At 40.8% G+C, this 26443-nt stretch overlaps 1 protein-coding gene and 2 pseudogenes across 6 annotated transcripts in view; all 3 read left to right on the top strand.

Moving 5' to 3' along the window:
- Nucleotides 1–253: 253 nt before the first annotated feature.
- Nucleotides 254–26443, top strand: part of CUNH2orf42 (chromosome unknown C2orf42 homolog) — a 38438-nt gene continuing 12248 nt past the window's right edge. The window contains exons 1-6 of one of the 6 annotated variants that reach the window (XM_087215942.1): nt 254–333; nt 9336–9613; nt 10280–11114; nt 12877–12987; nt 17370–17474; nt 21016–21120. In XM_087215942.1, the coding sequence (XP_087072068.1) occupies nt 10292–11114; nt 12877–12987; nt 17370–17474; nt 21016–21120 (1144 nt within the window). In that variant the 5' untranslated portion in view covers nt 254–333; nt 9336–9613; nt 10280–10291. Of the gene's footprint in view, nt 381–603; nt 789–9335; nt 9614–10279; nt 11115–12876; nt 12988–17369; nt 17475–21015; nt 21121–26443 lie in introns of those variants that run through there. The other 5 variants (XM_087215944.1, XM_087215943.1, XM_087215945.1 and 2 more) reach the window with 5 other exon arrangements.
- LOC147827109 (mitochondrial ribosome and complex I assembly factor AltMIEF1 pseudogene) lies at nt 24655–24869 on the top strand (annotated as a pseudogene).
- LOC147827110 (mitochondrial dynamics protein MID51 pseudogene) lies at nt 24988–26435 on the top strand (annotated as a pseudogene).

A 26443-nucleotide genomic window follows, 5' to 3' on the forward strand; every position in this document is an offset into this window, starting at 1 on the left:
TCAATTTCCAGTGGAACTCAGAAACAGGACTGTCTCTGGCCTGAAGAAGTCACGACCAGCTCTGGAGTTGTGAAGATGAAAGAGGAACTCCAGCCCCAGGCAAGAACCAGAGCTTGCCAGGCAAGTAACAGCAGCCAACTTTCCGCAGGTTCTACTGGATCTTGTTCGAAATACTCAGCGGGCTCCAGAGGAAAACTACAACTCACATGAGCAACGCAAACAGAGGTGGGCGGGCACTTGCGCGCGGGGGCGGACCTGACCAATAAAGACTGTCGTTACAGCGAACAGTTTCGCCGCGTTTGTAAAAGGCCGCGGCAGACCAAGAGAGAAGAGGTGAGGGCGGTCATCAGCGAGCCCTGCGGGTGGGGGGCGCGGGGCAGGTAAGGGGGCCGCGGCAAGAGAATATGGGGCGGCGGTGGGACAGAGGTGTAGGGCTGGGGATCAGGCGAAGAGTATACCCAAGAAGCAGGCTGTAGGTGATGCTTGTGCTTGGGCCTACTTGGCACCGGAAGTGAGTGGGCACGCGTGGAGGATGCCGGGAAGCAGGTCCCGGGGTTGGCGGTCGGGTTCCGGAAGCCAGAAGGGAGCAATGAGTGCGTCTGCGAGACCCTGGCGCCCTTTTCCCGCTGTTCTGAGGAAGCTCGGAATTAATGTACCCTCCTTTCCACTTGTGGTTTGACAGAAATACAATGGATTCCAAATTCACTCTAAAATTCTTCTGGCTGAGACATTTTCGTCAAATCGGAGGCGGTTTCGTCTCTAAGATGGGTAAAATGGTATTTTCATAGGTTCGTGCGAGCAGTTACATGAGTAAATGCATAGAAAGGGCTGAACACGGAGAAGATTTGGGTACATACTTATTTTCGGGTTTTTTGTTTTTGTTTTTTTTTTGGTAATGGGAATCGAACTCCGGACCTTGCGCTTGCCAGGCAGGCGCGGCGCCACTGAGCTACATTCCAGGCCCCTTGTGGTTTTTTTGAGACAAGGTTTCGCTATGTAGTCCAGGCTGGCCTTGGAACTCCAACACCAGTCCTCTTGCTGGGGAGACTTTTTGTAAACTTGCCAAGAAGAGACCTACAAGAAAGTTCGTTTCAAAGACAAGTTCTTTACAAGTTGTGCTGTTTATGCTTCCAATATAGACTCTGTACTAGGCCATGTCTTATTTTTGGGGGTACCAAGGATCGAATTCAGGACGTTGCCAGGCATGTGCGGCTCCACTGAGCTACATCCTGGCCCACTAGTACGTTTTAAAATTAAAGTAGTATAAAACTGTGAAATGTAAGACATCCTCCCACCGTCACTGTATATTTCCCAAGTCCCAAATCACTTCTGAGGCAACAGATTTGTATGTACAGAGAGAGGTCAAAAACTATGGTGTTTAAATTTTAAAATGTATTATAGTAAAAGACACATTACCATCAGTCCTCAAAATACTTCCCCTTGCTTCAAACACAGACCATTGTTTTGGCAATATGTCTTTTACTGCAGTTTTAAAAAAAAATTTAAACATTCACCCTACGTCTCTGTCCTTTATTAAAACCAAGAGGAGCATATACACAAAGTACTACAGCTGCTTTTTCACACACACCCCCCCCCGCCCCCACCCCCCCCAGTACTGGGAAATGAACCCAGGGCCTTTACACTGAGCTACATGGTCTAGCTAAATCAGTAAGTTAACCAGGCTGGGCTGAATTTGTGATCTTTCTGCTGCATTCAGCCTCCCAGCACAGCCTTACAGGCATGTACCACTGCACCTGATTCTTAGTTGTTTACTGTTTACTGATGAGCTCTTAAACTCTTTTTAGTCTTTTGCAATTATAGACGGTCTGGCAGTGAGTCCCTCTTTGTGCATGTTGTACAGAGGAGGTGGAATTGAAATTGCTAAGGCAAAGTATGTACAGTATTACTTTTATTTATACCCTTTCCAAGAGAATATTGCAGTTTACACCAACAATGTAAAGTGTTTCTCCAGTCTCCTCATGAATGCAGTGTAACTCTTTTTTTCTTCTTTTCTTGTCATTTTGCTGAAATATTACCTTGTTTGCAGCACTGGGGATCCAGTCTCCAACCTTAAATATGCTACTCAAGTACTCTGCCACTGAGCTATACCCCTATTGTTGTTACTTTAATTTGCCTCTTGGTTACTGTAAAATTGTTTTTTCACACATTTAAAATAAATTTTCTTTGTTTTCTTTTTTATATCTCACAGTTGCCTTTTCATGCTCCCTCTCCCTTTCTTTTCTTTTCTATATATTTAGTTAGTTTTTGTGGTACTGGAAATTGAACCAAGTGCCTTCACACTAAGCTACATCCCAGCCCTTTTTTTTTTTTATTTTGAGGCAGGGTCTCTCTAAATTGCCCAGGCTGGGATGGAACTTGCAATCTTCCCACCTCAGCCTCCAAAACTGCTAGGATTATTGGCCTATGCTGCCACATCCCACTCCTTTCGGTTTTTTGTTTGTTTGTTTTTGTTTTTTGTTTTGTTTTGTGGTATCGGGAATTGAACTCAGGTCCTTGTGCTTGTGAGGCAGGCGGCAGAACTACTGAGCTAAATCTCTGGCCCTGTATCAGTTTTTTTTTTTTTAAGTAAAATGTATGTTTAGCCTAGGACCCAACACTTCTACTTGTAGATACCTGCTCAAGAAAAGTGAAGACAGGGCTGGGGTTTTATTTAACTCGGTGGGGCCTTGCAAGCACGAGGCCCTGAGTTCAATCCCTGGCACTGGAAAAAAAAAGAAAGAAAAGTAAAGTCATTTGTCCATACACAGAGTTAAACATTAATGTTCTCAACAGCACTGTGTTTGTTTTTGTTTTTGTTCAGGGACTTCACATTGAGCTACACCCCCAGCCCTTTTTATTTATTTATATTTTATTTTGAGACAGGGTCTCACAAAGGTGCCCAGGCTGGGTTTGAACTTTCAGTCTTCCTGCCTCAGGAATATAGGAGTGCACCACCATGGCCAGCAACACTTTATAATAGCCAACAAATGGGAACAGTCCAAATGTCTGTTGGCTGATCAGTGTATAAACAAAGTCTGATTTATCTATACAGTGGAATACTGTATAGAGGAAAGTACTGATACATGCTGCAGTCTTGGTTTTGACAAATGTCCCATGGTAATACATAATGTGCCACTATTGGTTAACATCTGAGAAAACTGAGGGCTATCTGGGAAGTTTGTTCTACAATCAGCAATTTTTCTGTAAATCTAAAATTCTGCATAAAGTTTATTTTTAAAAAGGACATTAGAAAAATTGGCAAAATACAAATAAATTTTGTAGTAGAGTTAATAGTATTGTACCAATATTAAACTTTGTAACAAATGTCTCATAGCTGGATAAAGGGGATATAGGGACTCTATAGTATATTTGTAGCTTTTCTATAAATCTAAAATCTTAAAATATTTTTTAAAGTATGTACTTATGGGCTGGGGATTTAGCTCAGTGGTTGCGCTGCCTGTTGCTCAAGCGCAAGGACCTGAGTCTGATCCCCGGTAGCAAAAAAAATAAAATAAATTAAAAATAAAAATAAAAATATGTACTTATAATTTTGAAAGATACTCTTATGCTTTATATCTATATGTCTTCCTAAAGCCTTAGGTGATCATAAGGACCTTTGGGAGGTGATTGGGTTATAGGGGCATTGTAGCTGGCTTGATGTTAGGAGGTAGGACCTGGTCAGAAGAGGCAGGTCATTGTGAGCATGACCTGGAAGGTTATATCTCTATTCCTGACTCCTCCCTTGACTCTCTCTGGTTCCCTGATGCCATGCTATGAAGATCCTCATCTGTTCCTCTCTGCCATGCTCTCCTGCCTTGGAGCCAGCAGACTGTGGACTGAAACCTCTACAAAATGTGAGCCAAAATAAACCCCTCTTTCCTTAAGTTGTCAATGTGGGGTATTTTGTCCCAGCAATGAGAAAGGTGACTAAAACAGGTTTTAGTACCAGGAGTAGGGTCATTGCTGCAATGCTACCTGACCATGTAGTTCAAAGGCCTTTGAAACTGGCTCACAGGAGGATTTGGAAGGGTTTGGAGATGCTGGGTGGAGAAGCAGCCCTAGAATGTTGTAAGCCACACTCTATGGGAGATTATAATCAGAGCTCAGAAGACCTGAATGCTCATAGAAATGTAGATGATAAAGTCTAGGCTCAGGAGGTTTCAGTTGGGAATTCATTGGCAGTTGGACTTTAGGCCATCTGCGTTCAGGCTGAAATTTTGTCTACCTTATTCTCTTGAGACAAATGTCCAGAGGCTTTGTGGCAGACTGAGATTAAGGACAACAGATTAATCTGGCAGAGGAAATTTCAAGGCAGCCCAACATTCATGCTGTGGCATGGATACTGTCAAGCGCCTTTATCCCAAATGGCATAGCTGAGGAAGTTTCAAGTTTCACTAGAAAGGAAGCTCTTACAAAGTTGAGATCTGTAAAATTAGAACAGAGAAGAGCTTGGTTGCTGAAAAGATTACGATTTAAAAAGTCAAGCCAGGGATTTAGCTCAGTGGTTCTACCGCCTGCCTCGCAAGCACAAGGTCCTGAGTTCGATCCCTGGTACTAAAAATAAAAAGAAGTCAAGTACTTTGAGTCAGAACAATATGCAATCTACCTTGAGGGCATGGAGGAAACTGCAAGACTCTGATCTTTGGTCTGCTGAAGTGAAAGACTTTGCTTTGAAAAGAGAACCTTAAGGCCCTCTCCTAGAGAAGGGCTGCCTAGGGAATTTCCTCCCCAGGATTTGGTTCAATATGCTCAGCCCCTCAGGCACTCGGTCTTATGCATCCGTGATGCAAAAGAGCCTGGTTACTGCTGGTATGGGCAGCAGACCTTGGCATCATCCACATGGTGCTGGCTTTATGAGCATGCAGAATACAAGAGTTATGGGGTCATGGAGGTTTCTACCCAGATTTCAGAAAAAAGGCCTGAGATGCCAAGCAGTGTGCTCCTGAGAGGGCAGTACATGAAGTTGTGAAAGTGAAGCCAAAAGTGCAGTGGAGACCCCAGGAAGTTGGAGAAGTGAGGAGCCAGGAACATGAGATGTCTGAGGAAAGCTATAAGAATTTAGTAAAGCCAGCCGAAGATAAAAGCCATAAGGAATGTACCCACCAGCAATGCTATAGGTGCTGTAGGGGTTGGGCTACCCAAGCCTTTTGGAGGGTCTTTTTTTTTTCTTTGAGACAGAGTCTATTATGTACAGTAGTTCAGGCTGGCCATGAATTGTGTATAGCCCAGACTAGCCTCGAACTCATGGTGATCCTCTCCAGTGCTGGGAGTACAGGTGTGTGCCACCATGCCCAGCTGCCTTGCGGAATTTATATCTCACCACATTTTGCAACAAGTGCTGGACATGGAACTACAGTATTTAATGTTTACCCTGCTGGGTTTTGGTCTAACTTTGGTCCCATTCCTTTCTATCTCCCTTTTTTTCTCCTATTTGGAATGGGAATGTTTATCCTGTGCCATTGTATGTAGACATTGATTTTATAAGGACTCACAGCTAAGAATTTGCTTTGAGTCTCAGAGGAGACTTTGGACTTGGACTTCCCAGCAATGCTGAAACTATTAAGACTTTGGCAACTCTTAGAGATAGACTAAATGCATTTTCCATAACCTGATGGGCACGAGCCTTTTTGGGGCCAGGGTGGAGTATTATGATTTATGTTTAAATGTCCCCCAAGAGCCTCATGGAAGGTGACTAGATTATGGGAGTAGTATAGCTGGCTTGTGGTTAAGAGGTAGGGGATGGTTGAAAGAAGTGAGTCACTGACAGAATGGCTTGAAAGAGTATATTTCCCATCCTGGCTCTTCCCTTCATACACTGTGGTTCCCCTTGGCATGCCATGAGTAGCCTCTGCCATGCCGCTCTGCCTTGGAGCCAGCTGACTATGGATTAAAACCTCTACAAACTGTGAGCCAAAATAAACCTTTATTCTTTTTAAGTTGTGGCTGTCAGGTATTGTATCTCAGCGGCAAGAAAGTTAAACATTAACAAATTATCCATAATAAAAAACAGAAGAGAGGGCCGGGGATTTATCTCAGTGGTTCCGCCGCCTGCCTTGCAAGTGCAAGAACCTGAGTTCAATCTCCGGTACCAAAAAAAAAAAAAGTAGAAGTAATACCTAGAGCACCTTAAGGCTTCACTACAAACTAATGTTAAACCACTTCTTCTTTAATGAATAAGAAATCATTTTTTTCCAGTTTAATAATTTTTTTTCTTTTTTTGAGACTGGCTTTGAACTCGCTATGTAGCCCAGGCTAGCAGCGAACTTGCAGTGATCCTCCTGGCTTGGGCCCCCTAATGCTGGGATTATGGGTGTGTGCCACCATGCCAGACCACCAATATAATAATACGTTAAATTATCATCAAAATGAAACTGGAAGCTCAGAAATTAAAGGACTTGGTCACAAAGATAATTATGCTAGAGGGTAAACTAAATTATGTTTTTTGTTTTGTTTTGGTTTTTCATTCCTAGGAGTTGAACACAGGGCCTTTCTTCCCCCCCGGTACTGGGGATTGAACCCTAGGCCTTTTCACTGAGCTATATTTCTACCCTATTTAATTTTTTTTTTTTTTTTGGTACTGGGGATTGAACTCGGGACCTTGCACTTGCGAGGCAGGTGTAGCTCCACTAAGCTAAATTCCTGCCCCTACCCTGTTTAATGTTTTGAGACAGTCCTGCTAAATCACTGAATTCCCCAGACTCTGCTGGAATGTGTGATTCTCCTGTCTCGGCCTCCCTGAGTGCATGGATTAGAGTCATGTGCCACCAGGATCCTCTGTATTTTTACTTTGTAACAACATTCTCCTGAAAACCCATGTTTGACTGAATGATAGTACTTACCAATGAAGATCATTAAACTGGGAAGGCAATGTTCTATGAATAGGCTTAGTCTCTAGATTGATGGTTTTTAACTGGGAAAATTTTGCCCCTAAAGGGGAAAGAATCATCCCATCTTTGTGTAACTTTAATATTTTTTTTTGTTTGTATATAGACATGATAAAAAAGGAATAATAGAAGGAGGATAGATGTGATAAAGTAAATATGAAAAAATGTTAATTGTAAAAGCTAAAAACAAAGCCAGTGGCGGGTACATGGAATATTCATTCTACAATTCTATTTTTAATGTAGGGTTGGTATTATCAGAAGACATTTTTCTGTTTTGTTTTTTACAACTGGAGATGGGGGGAGTGTGCTATACTCATCTAGTGGGTGAAGTCCAGAGATGCTGCTAAGCAGCATCTTACAGTGCATAGAACAATCCCTACAACAAACACTGATCCAGCCCTAAATGTCAGTAATGCCAAAGTGAAGAAATTTTCCAGTAGATCTTACCTCTCAAAGGTTTATTTACTCAGCAGATACTGCTGTTGGAGATTGATTCATAGCACCAATGAAAAAGTGAGGATTTAAAAATTTTTTTAATTAAATTTATTTTGTGGTGATGGGGATTGAACTCAAGGCTTCACACATACTAGGCAAGACCTGTGCCACTGAGCTTACTTTATTGTTTTATCTTGCTTTGAGACAGGGTCTCACTATGTTGCCCATACTGGCTTCAAACTTGCAATCCTCCTGTCTCAGCCTCCCAAGTAACTGAGAAAACAAGCATGTGCCACCGTGCCTGGCAAAGTAGGAATTTTTAAATCATTCTCTCTCTCTTTTTTTTCAACTTTTTTTTCCTTTTTTGGTACCAGGGATTGAACCCAGGGCGTAGGGCTTGCTAGGTAGGTACTGCACCACTGATCTCCATCCCCAGCCATAGATAATTCTTATTTATATTTTTCAATTTTTAAATTGGTTGACTACAAAAGATATGGAGGGAAGATACTTTATCAAGATCCTCCTTTGGAATAGTGAAGGAACAATGTTAACAGCCAATTTAAAAATCATAAGCAGACAGTTTTCTTAAGAAAGCATTAAAGATGTTGAACTTCTATTAAAAATATGCATGCTGAACTGATACCTACAGCTTACTTTGCCTGAAAGTATAAAAGGAATCAATGAGGTCTAGGTTGTAGCTCAGTGGTTGAGGGCTCGCCCTGCCTCCATGAGGTCCTGGATTCACTACCCAGCACTGAAGAAAAAAAGAAAAGAAAAGAAAAAGAGGAATTCATGAATGGAAGAGGATTCATGAATGGAAGCAGGGAGAATAGACATGTGATAAATATGATAAAATGTTAATTGTAAAATCAAACCAGGGATATAGCTCAGTGCTGCAACACCTGCCTGGCAAACATGATGCCCAGAGTTGGATTCCTAGTACAAAAAAGGGGGAAGGGGGCAGGGATTTAGCCCAGTGGTACCACACCTGCCTTGGAAGTGCAAGGTCCTGAGTTCAATACCCAGTACCGCAAAAAAAACCAACAAAAAACCTAGTGGGTGGATACATGGAGAATTCACTTTACAGTTCTGTTTTTCTACATGCTTGGGAATTTTCACAAGATACATATTTTGTTTGGTTGGTTTGTTTTTTTGAGACAGGGTCTCTATATATAGTTTAGGCTGGACTTGGTCTCACTATGTAGTCCAGGCAGGCCTCAAACTCTCAGCAATCCTCCTGCTCAGCTTCCCAAGTGCTGAGATTACAGGCATGTGCCACCATGACCGGCTCATGATAAATATTGAGGGGGAAAATTGTAAGTAGAAATTCATACTCTTAGATTCTATGAGTTAGTGGAAACTGCATTGCTGATTTTTCTGGGTGACCTAAGGCAAGATACATATATATATGTGTATATACATATATATACATGTATATATGTATATACACATATATATGTATATATGTATGTATATATGTAATTTAGGCTTTTTTTTGAGGTGCTGGGATTGAACCCAGGACCTCATACTTGGTAGGCAAGTATTCTACCACTGAGCTGTACCTCCAGCCCTTTAACTTATCTGCAGAACAGTTGTTTAGCTTAAAGGAGATCCTCATATTGTGAAATTTAAATGAAATAATGGGAAAATACTTTAAAAAGCATAAGACACTCTAAAAATGTAATGTATTACTATTAGGAAAAGTGAGTATTCAATCAGTTATATACCATGGCACGAGGTGTTCTTGTCAATCCCCTTTGTAACAACATTAGCACTGTTTTATTTTCTTGTAGTTGGAAATACAAAACAGTGAACTATTTCCACAAAAATTTCAATCAAATATTTCTCAAATATGAAAGACTTAGATTTATATTCTGTTATTATTATTGCTGAGGATTTAGCTCAGGGCCCCATACATGCTATACGTGTTCTACTGAGCTCTGCCCTCAGCCCCTATTCTATCTGATTTCTAGGAGGAATCCGTCTTCATATAATTTTATTATTTTTTTCTTGTAGATGGCCAAGATCTCCACTTAAGGTGGTAGAAATCTTTAAGTGTGGAATATTGAGCAGGAGCTTTGCCATTGGCTGGTCAAGAAGGAAGAGGCAGAACGTCTGCATTGTTACACCATAGAGTTCAAACTTCAGAAGACTTGGGTTAAGCAGTATCATATACTCTGCAAATGATCATGTCTTTACCTATCCTCTCTGATCATCCCAAACTAATGAAATACGCTTTAGGTTTTATGAATTCAGATTACGCTGTTTTCCAGATGCCCTGGCAGCTCGTACAGGTAGGATTGGGTTGAGTTTTTTGGGGAATGGTAGAAAAGAACCCATCTTTCTTGTTTTCTAGTACTTGCTGTTTTATGTAAACATCTGTTCCCCATAAAAAATAGGTTAACCAGCCAGACACAGTAGCATGCACCTATAATCCTAGCTATTCAGGGGGCTGAGTCAGGAGGATCACAAATTTGAGCCCAACCTGGGTAATTTAACCTTGTCTCAAAAAATAAAATAAAAAAAGGGCTGGGGATGTAGCTCACTGCAAAGGCCCTGGGTTCAATACCCAGTACTCCAAAAGAAAAAAAAAAAAAAGAAAGATTAGGTTAACCAACTTCAGTTGTTATATAGAATAGGTCTAATGTGGAGAAATACTTTGGTTAAGAAGCCCAAAGTATGAATAAATTAAAAAGCAAAATAAAAGATAGATAATAGGGAAATAGGTCTTTTTAAAATTTTTATTTTAATTTTATGGAGATAGATGTTTTGCAAATGAGAAGAGGACCAAGAGATGAAAGAGGGGAGGGCCAGGGATTTAGCTCAGTGGTTCCTCTGCCTGCCTCGAAAGCACAAGGTCCCAAGTTTGATCCCCTGTACCAAAAAAAAAAAAGTCATTTTTAACTTTGTGTGTGTGTGTGTGTGAATGTATAATCATGCTGATGGACTTGTTTTTCTAGGGCCTGTGAAAAATGGAACCAAACTCTCTGAGAACTAAAGTCCCAGCTTTCTTATCTGATTTGGGGAAGGCCACTTTGAGGGGAATCAGAAAGTGTCCCCGATGTGGCACATACAATGGAACCCGGGGACTGAGCTGTAAGAACAAGACATGTGGGACCATTTTCCGCTATGGTGCACGAAAGCAGCCTAGTGTTGAAGCTGTCAAAATCATCACTGGCTCTGATCTGCAGGTCTACTCAGTTCGGCAGAGAGACCGCGGCCCTGATTACCGATGCTTTGTGGAGCTAGGTGTTTCAGAGACGACAATCCAGACCATAGATGGGACGATCATCACTCAGCTGAGCTCTGGACGGTGTTATGTCCCCTCCTGCTTGAAAGCTGCCACCCAAGATGTTGTGGAAAACCAGTGCCAGCATATCAAGCTGGCAGTGAACTGCCAGGCGGAGGCCACCCCTCTGACTCTGAAGAGTTCAGTCCTGAACGCCATGCAAGCCTCCCCAGAAACCAAACAGACCATCTGGCAACTGGCCACAGAACCCACGGGTCCTCTGGTACAGAGGATCACCAAAAACATCCTGGTGGTGAAATGCAAGGCAAGCCAGAAGCATAGTTTGGGGTATTTGCATACATCTTTTGTGCAGAAAATCAATGCCAAAAGCTTGCCTGAGCGTCGCTTCTTCTGCTCCTGCCAGTCTCTGAAATCGCACAAGTCGAGTGCTTGTAAGGATGATGCAGCCCAGAGATGCATTCATTTCTTTGCTTGTATTTGTGCCTTTGCCAGTGACGAGACATTGGCTCAGGAATTCTCAGACTTCCTAAATTTTGATTCCAGCGGTAGGTGGTATTATTGACACAGTTACTATTTTTCTAAAATGGCAATGAAAGGGTTCCTCTGATGCTTTGGAGATGGTCCTAGCAACCTTCAAAAACAGTTGCTAGATGATTTAGATGAAAAGTATTCTTTCATTTTTTTTTTTTTGGTTATTCATTTTTTAAGCATTCTTTCTTTTAATTCCAATCAGCACATTTGCATTAAGGTTGGCTGGTTGATTGATTTGTGGTTGGATTGTTGAAATTAAAGATCAAGGGGCCAGGGATTTAGCTCAGTGGTTCCACCACCTACCTTGCAAGCACAAGGTCCCAAGTTTGATCCCTGGTACCAAAAAAGAAAAGAAAAGAAATTAAAGATCAAGAGACTTGGGCATTTTTATTGAGTTAATGAATATAGCTAAGTTAGCTTTACTTCAATTTTGTTGTTGTTCCACAGATGGCCTATATTAACAAAAACAAAGAACAAAAAAAAAATCCCTTTGAGTTTTGGCTTATTTCTTATCTCTGAGGATGAGGAAAACTAGCATCTTGCTCAAAAGACCTTAAAGGTTTCTTCATTAAGTCTTGTTTTCATTGACATATTTTTGTCTTGTGGACACCTTTTTTGGGGAGTAGGTGGTGGTTCTGGAGACTGAACCCAGAACCTTCACACTGTTACAATCTCAGCCTTTTGATTTGTTTTGTTTTGGTTTTTATTTTGAGACAGGCTCTTGCTAAGTTGCCCAAGTTGAGCTCAAATTTGCCATCCTCCTGCCTCACCCTCCACAGTGCTAGGATTATTTTTGTCCTTAGGGATTTTGTTTTTGTTTTTGGTGCTGGTGATTGAACTCAGAACCTTGCATTTTCAAGGTTTTTTAAAAAAATTAATTCATTAATTTTTTTTTTTTTTTGGTACTGGGAATCAAACTCGGGTCCTTGTGCCTGCACAGCAGGCGGCGAAACCACTGAGCTAAATGCCTGGCCCCTATTAATTTTATTTATTTATTTTGTTTTTATTTTTTGGTACCAGGAATCGAACTCAGAATCTTTGGCTTGCCAGGCAGGTGTGGTACCAGTGAGCTACATCCCCAGACCTTGTTTTTGTTTTATGCAGAACCTTTCTTTTCCTTTTCCTTTTTTTTTTTTTTGGTAATGCTAGGAATTGAACCCTAGGCCTTGAACCATGGAACCACATCCCCAGCCCTTTTTCCATTTCTTAATGATCTTTATTTTAACTGGCAGCAGCTCCTAACTTTTTAGTTTTGCATTACTTTATAAAGCCTAGTTAATGATCTTATAAACAAAACCACATGTTTTAGGGGATTTTTTTCAGTAAACTTGATTTAAAGTAGGCAACCTCTCCATCTTTAATTTTGGGGATTTAGAATTTTATTTTATTTTATTTATTTATTTTTGGTACCGGGGATCGAACTCAGGTCCTTGCGCTTGCGCAGCAGGTGGTGAAACCACTGAGCTAAATCCCTGGCCCGGATTTAGAATTTTATAAGTGAATTTTTCTCTAGATGGGGCCCATACTTTTGCTATAGCTTTATTTATTTATTTATGTGTTTATTTATTTATTTTTATTTTGTTTTGTTTTGTTTTGAGACAGGGTCTCTCTGTGTAGTTCAGGCTGGCCTTGAACTCACTATGTAGCTCAGGCTGGTCTCGAATTTGTGGCAATTCTGCCTCAGCCTCCTGAGTGCTGGGATGACAAGTGTGCACCACCATGCCCGGCTCATACTTTTGGATAGTGTTACTAATTCACAAGTCTTTTATTTTTCAGGTCTTAAAGAGATTATTGTGCCCCAATTAGGTTGTCATTCGGAGTCAACTGTATCAGCTTCTGAGTCTACTGCCTCTAAGCCAAAGAAGAGGAAAAAAGATGAAGTATCTGGTGAGAGGCTGTTTTGTTTGTTTCTTTGTTTGGTGATTTGTCTTTGGAGACTGTTGTGTGTTTCTCCCTGAATCTCAGCAATTAAAAAAAATAATTTTTTTTTTTAGGGCCCAGGGATTTAGCTCAATGGTTTCGCCGCCTGCTACGCAAGTACAAGGACCAGAGTTCGATCCCCTGGGTCCAAAAAAAAAAAAAAATTGGGGGGTGCCGGGGATTTAGCTCAGTGGTTCCGCCGCCTGCCTCGCAAGTGCAAGGTCTCAAGTTCGATCCCTCGTACCAAAAAAAAAAAAAAAAAAAAATTGCTGGGAATAAAAATAATTGATTAAGGGCTGGAGATTCAGTGGTTCCGCTGCCTGCCTTGCAAGTGCAAAGACCCGAGTTGGATCCCCGGTACCAAAAAAAAAGAAAAAAAATTGATTGAATTTCATGCCTAACACTGTGTTAGACTCTACAAATAGGCCCAGGGATTTAGCTCAGTGGCTCCACTGCCTGCCTTGCAAGCACAAGGACCCGAGTTCAATCCCGGTACCCAAAAAAAAGACTCTACAAACAAATACAGAATGAATTAAAAATATAAGAGGTCAGGGCCAGGGATTTAGCTCAGTGCTTCTGGTGCCTGCTTTGCAAGCGCGAGGACCTGAGTTTAATCCCTGGTACCAAAACAAACAAAAAATATATATATAAGAGGTCATATTAAAAATAATAATAATTTTTGTTCTTATGGGTTTTGTTTTTGTTTTATGCAGTGCTGGGGATTGAGTCTGGGGCTTCACATATACTAGGCAAAAGTACTCTACCCTTCTTACAGTTTTCTTTTTTCCTGGAAATGTTTTACCTCCATTGATGATTCTTTGTGAAGTTAAAAGTTAGTCGTGATGTAAAATAAGATGCATCCAAATTCTACTTTTATTATGTGTATGTCTGTTCATCCTGTAAGCCTTAATCTGCCTTAGGATGGTATTTTGAAGTTTTCTTTCATAAAACACTTTAAAAAAAACTTGTGGGTTAGAAGTATAGTTCAGTGGTAGAGCACATGCTTAGCATTTATAAGACCCTGGGTTTGATCCCCAGCACCAGGTAACTTATGACAGTGGTTATATTTCCCACCCTAATTTAGGAATACAGTTTGTTTGCAGTTTTACCATGGGGAGATAGGTATTTGTGTGTATGTGTATACAGTTAGAAATATATATAGATGTTATTCAATTTATGATACTTACATCCTGCTAAACCCATCATAAATTGAAAATACCATGAGTTGAAAATTCATGTAATGTACCTAACCTGTCAAACATCAGAGCTTAACAACACAGGAGATCAGTTGTTTCTTGTGATCTCATGGCTGACTGGTATCTGTGGCTCACTGCCATTGTTTAGCATTGTGAAAGAATATTATACCAAATATTACTAGCTCAGGGAAAGATCAAAATCCAACATTTGAACTGTACTTTCCACTGATAGGATTGCTTTTGTGCCATTGTACAGTCAAAATATATTAAGTGAGACCATTACAAATCGGACTAAAAAAAAAAAAAAATAAGGGACTGCCTACACACACACATTAAATTTAAATAATTAGCACTGGGCGTGGTGATGCACACCTGTAATCCCAGCACTGAGGAGGCTGAGGCAAGGGCATCACTGTTAAGTTCTCAGGTTTGAGGCCAGCCTGGGCTAGATAGTGAGTTTAAGGCCAGCCTCGACTATATAGAGAGACCCTGTGTCCATAAATAAATAAATAAATAAATATAGTTTTTAAAAAAATTAAATACTTGGGACAGGGATTTATTAGCTCAGTGGTTCCACCATCTGCCCCAAAAGTGCAAGGACCTGAGTTCAATCCCTGGTAACAAAAAAAAAAATTTAAATGCTCAGTATTAGTGTCAGTTAAAGACTAAGTCAGTGTGAAAATGCTAAAGTACCTTAGTAGATCAGTGTCAAGAGATCTAGACTCTAAACAAAATGAAAATATTACCTGATGCACACATATGGGTCAATCTGTAAACCCACTGGTAAACAGAGCCATGAAAACATTTTAAAAATACAAAATTAAAATAACTTTTGTTACCAAGTTAGGAAAGAGTTTTTAAATGATGAGACTGTAGGCAAAGGTGAAATCCTGGCTCTTGGTCATGGCTAGTGTTGTATAAATTGCTATAAACATTTTTAAAAATAGCTTGTGGCTGGGCATGGTGGCACACACCTATAATCCCAGCACTTGGAAGGCTGAGGCAGGAGGATCACAGTGAGTTCAAGGCCAGCCAAAACTACATAGTGAGATCTTGTCTAAAAAAACAAGCCAGCATGGTGGCACACACTTGTAATCCCAGTACTTGGAAAGCTGAGGCAGGAGAATAACTGTGAATTTGCAGGTTTGAAGCCAGCCTGGGCTACATAGTGAGTTCAAGCTCAGCCTGAACTACATAGTGAGACCTTGTCTCAAAAAACCCAAAATCAAAAAAAAAAAAAAAGCTGGATGTATCTGTTAAGAAAAAAAAGAACCTTAAAATGGTCAGGTGTTGTGGTACACACCTGTTACCTTAGGCTTGGGAGACTGAGACAGAAGGTTCATGAGTTTAAGGCCAGCCTGGGCTACATAGTGTGACTCTGTCAAAAAGAGAAAACTTAAAATGGTCCTCTGATAGGAAATATTGCTAGAAATGGATCAAGCAGTCACGCACTGAGGTTTTGGTGCTAGGAAATTGGAGAAAGATGGTGAAACAAAACGTGGTTATTTTGTTGCCGTAGAGAAGCAAGTCCAGCAGTAGTAGAGCGCAAATTGTTGTTAAATATTCACTTATTCGTCTTTTTCCAGGAAAACCTGAAACTCTGAGGGGAAAAAAGTTTCTACCTTTTGATTGATTTTGTAATTCCATTTCTAAGTAATATTTTTTAAGGAAATAATCCTTAGCATAGAAAAAGCATTTTTGGGGCCGGGGATTTAGCTCAATGGTTCTGCTGCTTGCCTTGCAAGCACAAGGACCCGAGTTTGATCCCTGGTACCAAAAAAAAAACAAAAAAGAAAAAGCATTTTTTCCAGGGCCAGGGATTTAGCTCAGTGGTTCAGCCACCTGCCTCGAAAGCACAAGGTCCTGAGTTTGATCCCCAGTACCAAAAAAAAAAGCATTTTTTCCGGAGACATTCATTTTATGATTATGTAAAATACTGTATTTTAAATATTATAAATGGATATACTGGGTATCCATTAAATGAACCATGATAAAGCTACTTTGCCATAGAATGATAGGCAGCTGTTAAAAATTATTATAAAGACAGAGCATCGTGGCACATACCTGTAATCCCAGCACTTGAGAGGCCAAGGCAGGAGGATCATAGGTTCAAGGCCAGTCTGTAGTCATAGTGAGACCTTGTTTCAAAACAACAAAAAATGGGCCGGGGATTTAGCTCAGTGGTTCCAAAGCCTGCCTTGCAAGCACAAGGTCCCAAGTTCGATCTCTGGTACCAAAACAATAACAACAACAACAAAAAGAATTTGTGGAGACTTGGAATATAGCTCAATGGTAGAGTGCTTGCCTAGCATGTATGAGGTACTAGATTTGATCTCCAGTGCCACAAAAAAAAATAATAGGAATTTGGAGAAATATTTAGGCCACTCAGGTAGACAGATAAAGTTTAGAATGCTCAGTTAAGCCGGATGTGGTGGCTCATGCCTGTGATCCCAGCACTTGGGAGACTGAGGCAGAAGGATCACTGTGAGTTTGAGGCCAGCCTGGGCTACAGAATGAGTTCAAGGCTAGCCTGAACTACATAGAGCCTGTCTCAAAAAACCAAAAACTATGCCGGGGATTTAGCTCAGTGGTTCTACCACCTGCCTCGAAATCGCAAGGTCCAGAGTTCAATCCCCGGTACCCAAAACACCCAAAAAACAAAAAACCCAAAAATTCCCCAAAACAAAACAAAAAAAGCTCTAAAATACTCAGTTAAATTTGAATCTCTGATTTAAAAAACTGTTAATTAGTATAAATATCTCCCACACAATATTTGGAACATACTTATACTAAAAAATTTATCTCAAATTCAAAATAATGTTTTTTTAACTGGCAATAATTATGGCTACTTAAAACCATGAAAACAGCAAAACAAACTATTCACAGAGAAGTAAAAGGAAGGGAGCTCATCAAAATTGGACAGTGAGTGAATTTTCCTTTCACTTCTGTCCCCTCCCCAATTTTCAGTAAAGAGCATAAAACATTAAAATTTTATGTATAAAAGCTAATAGTGATTTCCTCTAGAATCTGTGAAGCCAATCTAGAAATTAGCAAAGACTGCTTATGTTTCAAATTCTTTAGACATTAATATCAAATTAGTTCATTTTCTATGGACATGTTTTTAAACCCCGTCATGATTTGTGTGTGATTTAGGTGCACAGATGAATAGTTCACTAATGCTTCAAGATGCAGTGAGCAGTAATCTAAGGAAGAGTGGCCTGAAAAAGCCTGTGGTTGCTTCTTCATTAAAAAGGCAGTGTAAGTTTCCTTTCCCTAGAATAGGCTACAATGATGGTAAGTTATCCCAAATTCAGAAGCAAAATAATCAAAGAAATGCTGCATGTTGTCTCCCAGAGTGCTGCTAACAAACACTAGCAGCATATGGGTTTATATGAGCCAAGGTCTTTCTTGTCCCACCAGTTTCAAATCATGCTCAAAAATAAGTTATATGTAAAATCATATAGTTGGAGAACAGATTAGTGTTTACCAGGAAGTCTTACAATGGAATTGTTTTGTGTCTTGTCTGTGGCAGTCATTCAGGTCTACATGTGATAAAGTTACATAGAACTGTGCATACCCACACCACACAGGAGTGCATGTAAAGCTGGTGAAATACAAGTAAGGTCCCTGGATGTGTCCACATCATTTTCCTAATTGTGATATTGTAATATAATTTTACAGAATTTAACTACTGGAGGAATCTGGGTGAAGGGTACAAATACAAGCTTTGCATTTCTTACAATTTTCTATGAACATACAATTATCTCAAAAAAATTTAAAACTATATTTTAAAAGTCTTAAGAGATCAGTAAAAACAAAAAACTAAATTATGTCTTTTTTGTTTTTGTAATGTTAGGAGTCAAACCCAGGGCCTTGTTCATGCTAGGCAAGTGTTCTACCATTGAACTACACCTGCTGCTCCTAAATTTTGTCTTTAAATCAAAAATATATGCTGGGGATTTAGCTCAGTGGTTCTGGCGCCTGCCGCACAAGTGCAAGGTCCTGAGTTTGATCCCTGGTACCAAAAAAAAAAAAAAAAAAACGTACCCCCCAAGATGGGGCTACCTAGTATCTACAAGACCTAGGTTAGATTCTCACCAGTATAAAAACTAAAATTAATAACATGTTTTGGCAGCTGGTGTCTTACAAGATATGTTTCTTTTATTGCTCATTACTCACAGTTGAAATGGAGATTCAAAGTTTAAAAAAATGTATACCACAGTTATGCAATGAAAAATACCTGTTGAGAAGTCAGGCACAGGTGGTACACATCTGTAATCCCAGTTACTTGGGAGGCTGAAGCAGGAGAATCACAAGTTCAAGGCCCGCCCGGGCAACTTAGTGAGACCTTGTCTCAAAGTAAACTTTAAAAATGCTGAGGAAGGCAGAGGATTTAGCTGAGTGGTTCTGTGGCCTGCCTTGCAAGCACAAGGTCCCGAGTTCGCTGCCCGGTACCCCCCCCCCCCGCAAAAAAAAAGTTTAAGAAGACAACCATAGTCTATTCTCCAAAGTCAGTGAAGCTTGAATTTTTTTTTTTTTTTTTTTTGTACCAGAGATTGAACTCGGGTCCTTGGGCTTGCGCAGCAGGTGGCGGAACCACTGAGCTAAACCCCCAGCCCCAGAATCAACATTTTCTTAGCTCTCCATATAAATTGTATAAAAATAGCTAAGTGTGGTGCACAAGCTTATAATCCCAGTACTGTGAAAGACTGAGGCAGGAGGATCACAAGTTTGAGCACAGCCTGGGTACCTTAATAAGACGCTTTCTCAAAATAAAAAATAAAAAAGGGATGGGTATGTAGCTCAGTGCAAAGCCCTGGTTTTGATCCCCAGTACCATGTCAACCCCATAGTTCAGTTTAATATTGGCAGTACTTTTTGAGTACTTGCTGTGATATACTTGCTGGCTGATTAAAAAGTAGACATTTGGCATGGTGGCACATGCCTATAATCTCAGCACTCAGGAGGCTGAGGCAGGGGTATTGCTGTGAGTTTGAGGCCAGCCTGGGCTAAATAGTAAGTCCAAGGCCAGTTTGAACTACATAGTCAGATCTTGTCTCAAAAAAACAAAAACAAACAAAAAAACAACAACCACAAATGGTAGACATCATCCCTGTCCTCATACCCTAGTTTTGATGACAAGTCCAATGCATACTATATAATATAAGACTGAATACTAATTATGTAGCTGGTCCATTAAAAAGTTATACATTCTAGTTTTATATATATATATATATATATATTTATTTATTTATTTTTTTTTTTGGTACCGGGATCAAACTCGGGTCCTTGTGGTTGCGAGGCAGGTGGCAGAACCTCTGAGCTAAATCCCTGGCCCTAGGTATATATTTTTGAAAGGTCAGGAAATAAACATATTGGCAGTATATAAGGTAGAAGATTTTTTTAACATTTTCATCACTTTCTTTGGTTCGAAGAATTTTGGATTGTCTACAATCTACATTATTATACACATTTACATATGTTAATTTGAGTTTCATATGAATAGTAGTTATGGCATGTGAAGATATTTTACTTCTTCAGACATGTGAGGATATTTTAGGAGAAAAATAGACTAGAATGGTAGCTCTGTAGAAGGCTCATGAGTTTGGAGGCGGCCCAGACCTAGAGCCCTGGGTTAGAGAAGAGGGACTTGAGATGTGGACCCTGGTCACTCAGCGGGGTGCAGTCCTCCACAGCCTTTAACTCCCAACTATGCACTCTGGCTCCATTAAATTCTACCACTTGTTACTGTATTTCCCATTTACTACAAGATTTCACCTTTTCGGGCCGGGGATTTAGCTCAGTGGTTCCGGCACCTGCCTCGAAAGCGCAAGGTCCCGAGTTTGATCCCCGGTACCAAAAAAAAAAAAAAAAGATTTCATCTTTTCATTTTTATTTGATAATGAATTGTCATTCCTTTTATATTTCTGAGCACAGAATTTTAGAGTTATATGTAAAGGTTTCATAGCAACCCGTACTGAGTACATTAGTTGTCTCTGTGCTCAACCTCGATAGGAGACAAATTAGCTTCATTATTGAGAGGGTTTGGGGCTTACGGCTACATTTCATCAGGAAAATGACTAATTTATAGATCTCTAAAATTGTCATTATATAAGGTTGTTCTTCTACATAGTTTACTGTTTAAAGGCTGACTTTTAAGTTAATCTTAAATATATTAGTCTCTAAAAGGTTTCATTTCTGTTTATTTATTCCCATACTGAGGATTGAACCCAGCACCTTCACACTTGAGTGCCATCTCCACCCCTTATTTTTTATTTTGAGACAGTCTTTGTAAGTTACTAAGTTATCCCATGTGGGCTCCAATTTAACAGTCCTCCTGCCTCAGCCTACCAGAATGTCATTTATTTTTCTAAATGGATTCTTTTTTTTTTTTTAAGAAATGTCTGTATTGAACTACCACACTCTACTCCATAAATATATAATTATTATGTGTCAATTAAAAAGAAAAAACAGTCTAAAGAATCTAATTCACTTAGTTTATCTACTTTCTTTGTTTATTTTTGTTTCTTTGTTGTATTTTTTGAGACAGGGTCACTTTAGGTTGACATTGAACTCACTATGTAACCCAGGCTGATCTCAAACTGGTAGTGATCCTCCTGCTGCAGCCTCCAAAATGCTGGGATTACAGGAGTATACCAACACACCCGGCCTATCTACTGTCTTTGGATTTCAGTTTCATATTCTCTTTTTACTTTATACTTTAATTTTTTTCAAACTTCAGCTGTTTATTCTGAAAAAAAAAAAAAGAAAGTTACTGAAGAGATGTTTTTCCCTTCTAGCCTGTGGTCAGCTGTTAGACGAGGCACAAGTGACTTTATCCTTCCAAGATTGGCTGGCCAGTGTCACTGAGCGAATCCATCAAACCATGCACTATCAGTTTGATGGTAAGTGTTGATCTTCCAACTAGGAAGATTTTCCTGCTGAAAATAGAAAAAGTTAATTCTGCTCCAGTTCTATGTTGGTAAGAAAATTTTTTAAATAAATAAATAAAGGGACTTCAGTCCAGAGAGCAGGAAACTAGAAAGTAGAAATGAAAATTGATAAAAAATAATAATCATAAGTATAGCATTACTTTAAAGGATCAGCAAAATGAATTTAAAGATAGAAGAGGGAAAAAAAAGCAAATAATAAGCAAAGATAGATTGCCTTAACTTTATGTGTTCAATTCTATTTGTGTGATTGGTGAAAGGGCTTTAGAAGATTGTTGTAACTTCAAACTTACAATTGCAATAAGGAGGAGAAGAAGCTAGGAGAAAGTATAAACATGTGAGACTAAGACAGCTGTATAAATTATAGAGACATGCTAAGAAGCCCAGAGAATGCAGGCTAGATTCGATATGATTTGTTGTAGCTTCGTGGATCCTCAGAAATATCAAAGGAGGGTCATCAGCTGATCTTTGCCCATTGCTTTAAAACCATAATGGTACATACTCGTCAGAGGGCTGAGGCAGGAAGATCATGGATTCAAGCCCAGCCTGGGCAAGTTAGTGACTTAGGAGGATCGTGTCCCCCCAACAAAAATAAAAGAAAGGGCTGGAGATACAGCTCACTGCAAAGGCCCTAAGTTCAGTCCTCCAGTATTACAAAAATTAAAAGATTAAATAATTAATTAAAAATAAAAACACCCCTGCCAGGCATGGAGGTGCACCCTTGTAACCCCCACACTCTGGGAGGCTGAGGCAGTTGGATCACAAGGACAAAGCCAGAAGGGCACTTTAGCCAGACTGTAGATACTCAGTTGGAAGAGGCAAGTTTTAAAGGATTAGAACAGTTCTGACTTCCCTGTAAGGAGAGGGATAAGCATTAATGGAGGTATTGAAACACATGTTCAGATACTAATTCAGAAGAGAGAAAACTTCAGAAATTACTTTTTAGAAAAACAAGCTAAGTAGGGCAAATCAAATTTTGTTTGTTTGTGAGACTAAGGATTGAACCCAGGACCTTCACACTGAGCTATATCCCCAGACCTGTTCTTATTTATTCTCAGACAGGGTTTCAGATGCTAAGTCACTAAGTTGCCTAAGCTGGGTTCAAACTTTCATTCCTCCTGCCTTAGCCTCCCAGAGTACTAGGATTACAAGCCTGAGCCACCATGCCTGGATAGAGTTTTTTGCTTTGGAAATTTTGTTGGTTTGTTTAACATAATGTAATAAACACCTATTTAACTCTCCTTCCAAATAGAACATTGCCAGTACTGTAGCCTGTACCCTTGCAGTCCTCCTCCATCTCATTCTTCAGTTAACCCCCTCATATCTTTACAGCTGTCACCATCACTGTTGTCCCGGTCACCATCAGCTCCCTCCTGGACCATGACTCTCTTTTGTTTTGTTTTGTTTTATTCTTAAGTTCTTTTATTGGTACATATTAGGTATACAATACGTTTACATTTATCATTGGGTGTTTGTAACCGTACATGATGTATCTTGATTCTTATTTTTTCCCCATTACCTGTGCGTCCTTCACCCGCTCCACCCTTCCCTATTTACATAGACTTCATTTCCATTTTTTTTTCTTTTCTCATAATTTTTCCTTTCCCTTCTTTCCTTTCCTCTTCCCCTCCCTTCACCCCTACCTCTTTGGATCTTTTTTCCTATTTCAAATTATCAATTATTCATTTTAATCATTTTAACCTTTATTTACACGTTCAGTTTCTTACACTAGAGAAACTATTTGGTATTTACGCATGTGTGTCCTATTTATTTCACTTAGGAGTATGGCCTCGATATGCATCCATTTAGCTATAAATGACTCTAGTTTCTTGTTCTTTATGGCTGAGTAGTACTCCATTTTATTAAAAAAAAATCCACATCTTCTTTATCCAGTCTCCATTTGATGGGCAATTGGGCTGTTTCCAAGCTTTAGCTATTACAAACTGTGCTTCTATAAACATGGGTGCACATATATTGCTGTGGTATGATTCTTTTAATTCTTTTGGGAAGATACCCAGCAGGGGAATAGCTGGGTCAAATGGGACCTCTAGTCCTAGTTCTTTGAGATATTTCCATACTGATTTCCACATGACTCTGTTTTTGATGAGAGTTTTCTAAGGTTAATTCTTTTTTTTTTGGTACCAGGGATCAAACTCAGGACCTTGCGCTTGTGAGGCAGGCGGCAGCACCACTGAGCTAAATCCCTGGCCCTCTAAGGTTAATTCTTAAACCTAAGCTCTAGCAGCACATCAGCTGAGCTCTGGTGAATTAACACTTCTTTGAGAGCTGTAATTATTTCTTTATGTAACCATAATCTGATTTCAGAAGGAAAGATCTTAAAATGTCTATGTATGATAACTAAAGTACCGAGATATAGCAATAATTAAAAAATGATGAGTTTTGTTTTTCACATTTTACATTCAATGAAGGAGTCAAAACCAATAAGAATGAGAGGTTTTTCTGTAAAATTTTTGAAAACCTTTCACTTTTGTGTTATATATTTACTTATGGATTGACTCTTGTTTCAGAAAGTCTGTGAACTTTGTCTTTAAGAGTCGTTTTTTTTTTTTTTTTGGTACCAGAGATTGAACTCGGGTCCTTGCGCTTGCAAGGCAGGCAGCGGAACCACTGAGCTACATCCCTGGCCCTAAGAGTCTTTATTAAGAGCCAGGGATGTAGCTCAGTGGTGCTGTGCCTGTTGGCAAACACAAGGTCCTGAGTTTGATTCCCAGTACCAGGAAAAAAAAAAGTCTTTTTTAGCTGAGCATGAGTGGCCCATGCCTGTAATGCCAGTTATGCAGGAGTCTGAGGTAGAAAGATCCAAAGTTTGAAGCCAGTCTGGGGAACTTCAGTCCTGTCTGAAATGAAATAAAAAGGTCTGGTGAGGTAGCTCAGAGATAAACTATTTGCTTAGCATGCAGTTCAAAAGTCTTTCTGTAGAAGTTCTTTCAGGTGCACCTGGACAGGTCATAATTCTGTTTGTCCCTTGATTCTAGGTGTTTTCATTCCACTGTTAGCCCCTTAAGGCAGAATTTTTAAGGAAAATTCTGAACTTATCTTGTCCTCTCCCTAGAACTCCCTTTTAGCTGACTTTGTTAACCCCAGTTCTTATAAGAGGTTTTAAGTATTTTCAAATATTTTTATCTGCCTTGAGTTCATATCTGAGAGGAGTATTGATGTTTACTGGATAAGTAGGGTCCTAATTTTACAGACCCTTGCTGGGCATGGTGGCACATGCCTGTAATCATAGCACTTGAGAGGTTAAGGAAGGAGGGTCCCTGCAAGTTCAAGGCCAGCCTGGGCTACATAGTGAGTTCAAGGCCAGCCTGAACTACATAGCAAAACCCTGTCTCAAAAAAAAGGTCATGTCCCAGAAGTAAAGGAGCCATATTGATAGGTGACCTGAGAGAGGCACAGGGTGAGAACCAAACCCAGGGGAGTGGTAGCACAGGGCTGACAGAGTGTGACACTAGCCCATGTGTGTCCCCCATGGCCCTGTGGAGCTGAGAGGCCATGGTGAGTCTCTTCTGGGCTCTGCTGCACCAGTGCTGAGAGCTCTGCTATACTGATTGAGACGTCTACTTTGCCTCCATCCACTGTGAGTTCCAGAAAAATCAGAGGCTCTTAGAAGATCCTGAGGCTTGGCAGAAGCAGCTGGAAAAGGGCAGGTCTTCCTCCACAGCAAATTAGAGGGGCTTATTTAGGATCCTCTCCTTTACTCTTGCACCCTGCCTGCAAGGAAAGAGGACAAAGATGCCTTCTGTGGACACTCCTCTCTCCAACCTCCACCTCCCAGATGCATTAAGAAGTCTCAGGTGAGCGATGGGAGGCGCTGGTGAGTGCAAAGGCAGAAATGACAGTAGCATTGGCACAGTCATTGACTTCTGCTTTCCAGCACCTGGCTGGTGCTGGAGGTAGGTGAAGCAACCATTCTGGGCATCACCGCACTGGTGGTTAAGTGGATGTATGGTCGGGCAGTCTGCCTCTACAAGCCTCACTTGCCTGAGCCATTCAGGGAAAAGGAGCTGGGAAGAACTAAATTGGATGGGCTCCCCACAAAACCTGAGCAAGGACATCCCTTTGACACAGATACCTTCTGCCCGCCCTGGCCCAAGCCATTGGGCAGGAAGCGACAGGTGGACTGGAAGAAGTCACGAGTCTGTATGTCCCTGTAGGAAAAATTTTTTACTACTGGAACTGGGCAGCCATCCCTAGCAGAGTGCAGGCTCAGGCCAAGCAAGCTGCCATGGACATGTGTGCTGAGCTCTGGAGCTTCCTACGGGGCAAGCTGCCTCACAGGCTACTTCAGGACATACACTTGAGTGGCAGCCTCTATGATGACCTGCAGGTAGTGACAGCTGATCATATCCAACTCATTGTGCCCCTTGTGCTAGAGCAGAACCTGTGGTCTTGCATCCCTCTCTAGGACACTATCATGAATGTCTCTGGCTTCTTCCTGGTTCGTTGTGAGAACCTAGAGTACTTTCTTGTGGCAGCAGTCACTGGAACCTTGTGTAGTAGGGGGCTACTTCTCCCTAAGACAGTGGAAGACACATTTGAGAAGGTAATGGCTAGCTCCATCAATTGGCCAACCATAGGGCCCCTCTTGGACTATGTGATCCAACCAACACCTCCCCCAGCAGCCCTGACATTAGAAGTACAGTATGGGACAAACATCTCATCATTGACTTCTTGTCATCAGTGACCCTTGATGACACTGTCTTGGCCAGACCACATCGGCTAGCCCGATATGACAACCTGTGGTGGCTGAGAGGTCACACTTTCGGGCTTTGGACCAAGCAGACTTGGGCTGCCAATCTCTGTGCTTCAGGATTCTCAAAGCCACATGCAAGTCCACCCTAGCTCTGGGCCACCACACTGGCAGCCAGCTAACCAATGTCATCCTCCACTTGGCGCAGGAGGAGGCTGACGGGTCTCCAAACATTCTGACCAATCGTTTCCTGCAGGCCCTGAGGGGACTCATCTGCTACTTAGAGGCTGGAGTCCTGCCCAGTGCCCTAAACTGCGAGGTGAACTTATTTGCAGAGCTCACCCCTGAGGAAATGGACGAATTGGCATACACCATTGCTCCTTGTCTTACTGGACCAATACAGCTGGAGGTGCTGCTATAGACCTAAGGCAGGTGAAGGCCAAAGCCGCTGTCTGTTGGTCAGTTCCAGGATTCTCTGTTAGAAACACATGGTTATAGGGCCAGGGATTTAGCTCAGTGGTGCCACTGCCTGCCTTGCAAACGCAAGGTCCTGAGTTTGATCTCCGG

This window comes from Heterocephalus glaber, unplaced genomic scaffold, assembly GCF_053883595.1.
Source record: "Heterocephalus glaber isolate CG9 unplaced genomic scaffold, H.glaber_assembly_v1.0 deba00001456, whole genome shotgun sequence".
Classification (NCBI taxonomy): Eukaryota; Metazoa; Chordata; class Mammalia; order Rodentia; family Bathyergidae; genus Heterocephalus; species Heterocephalus glaber.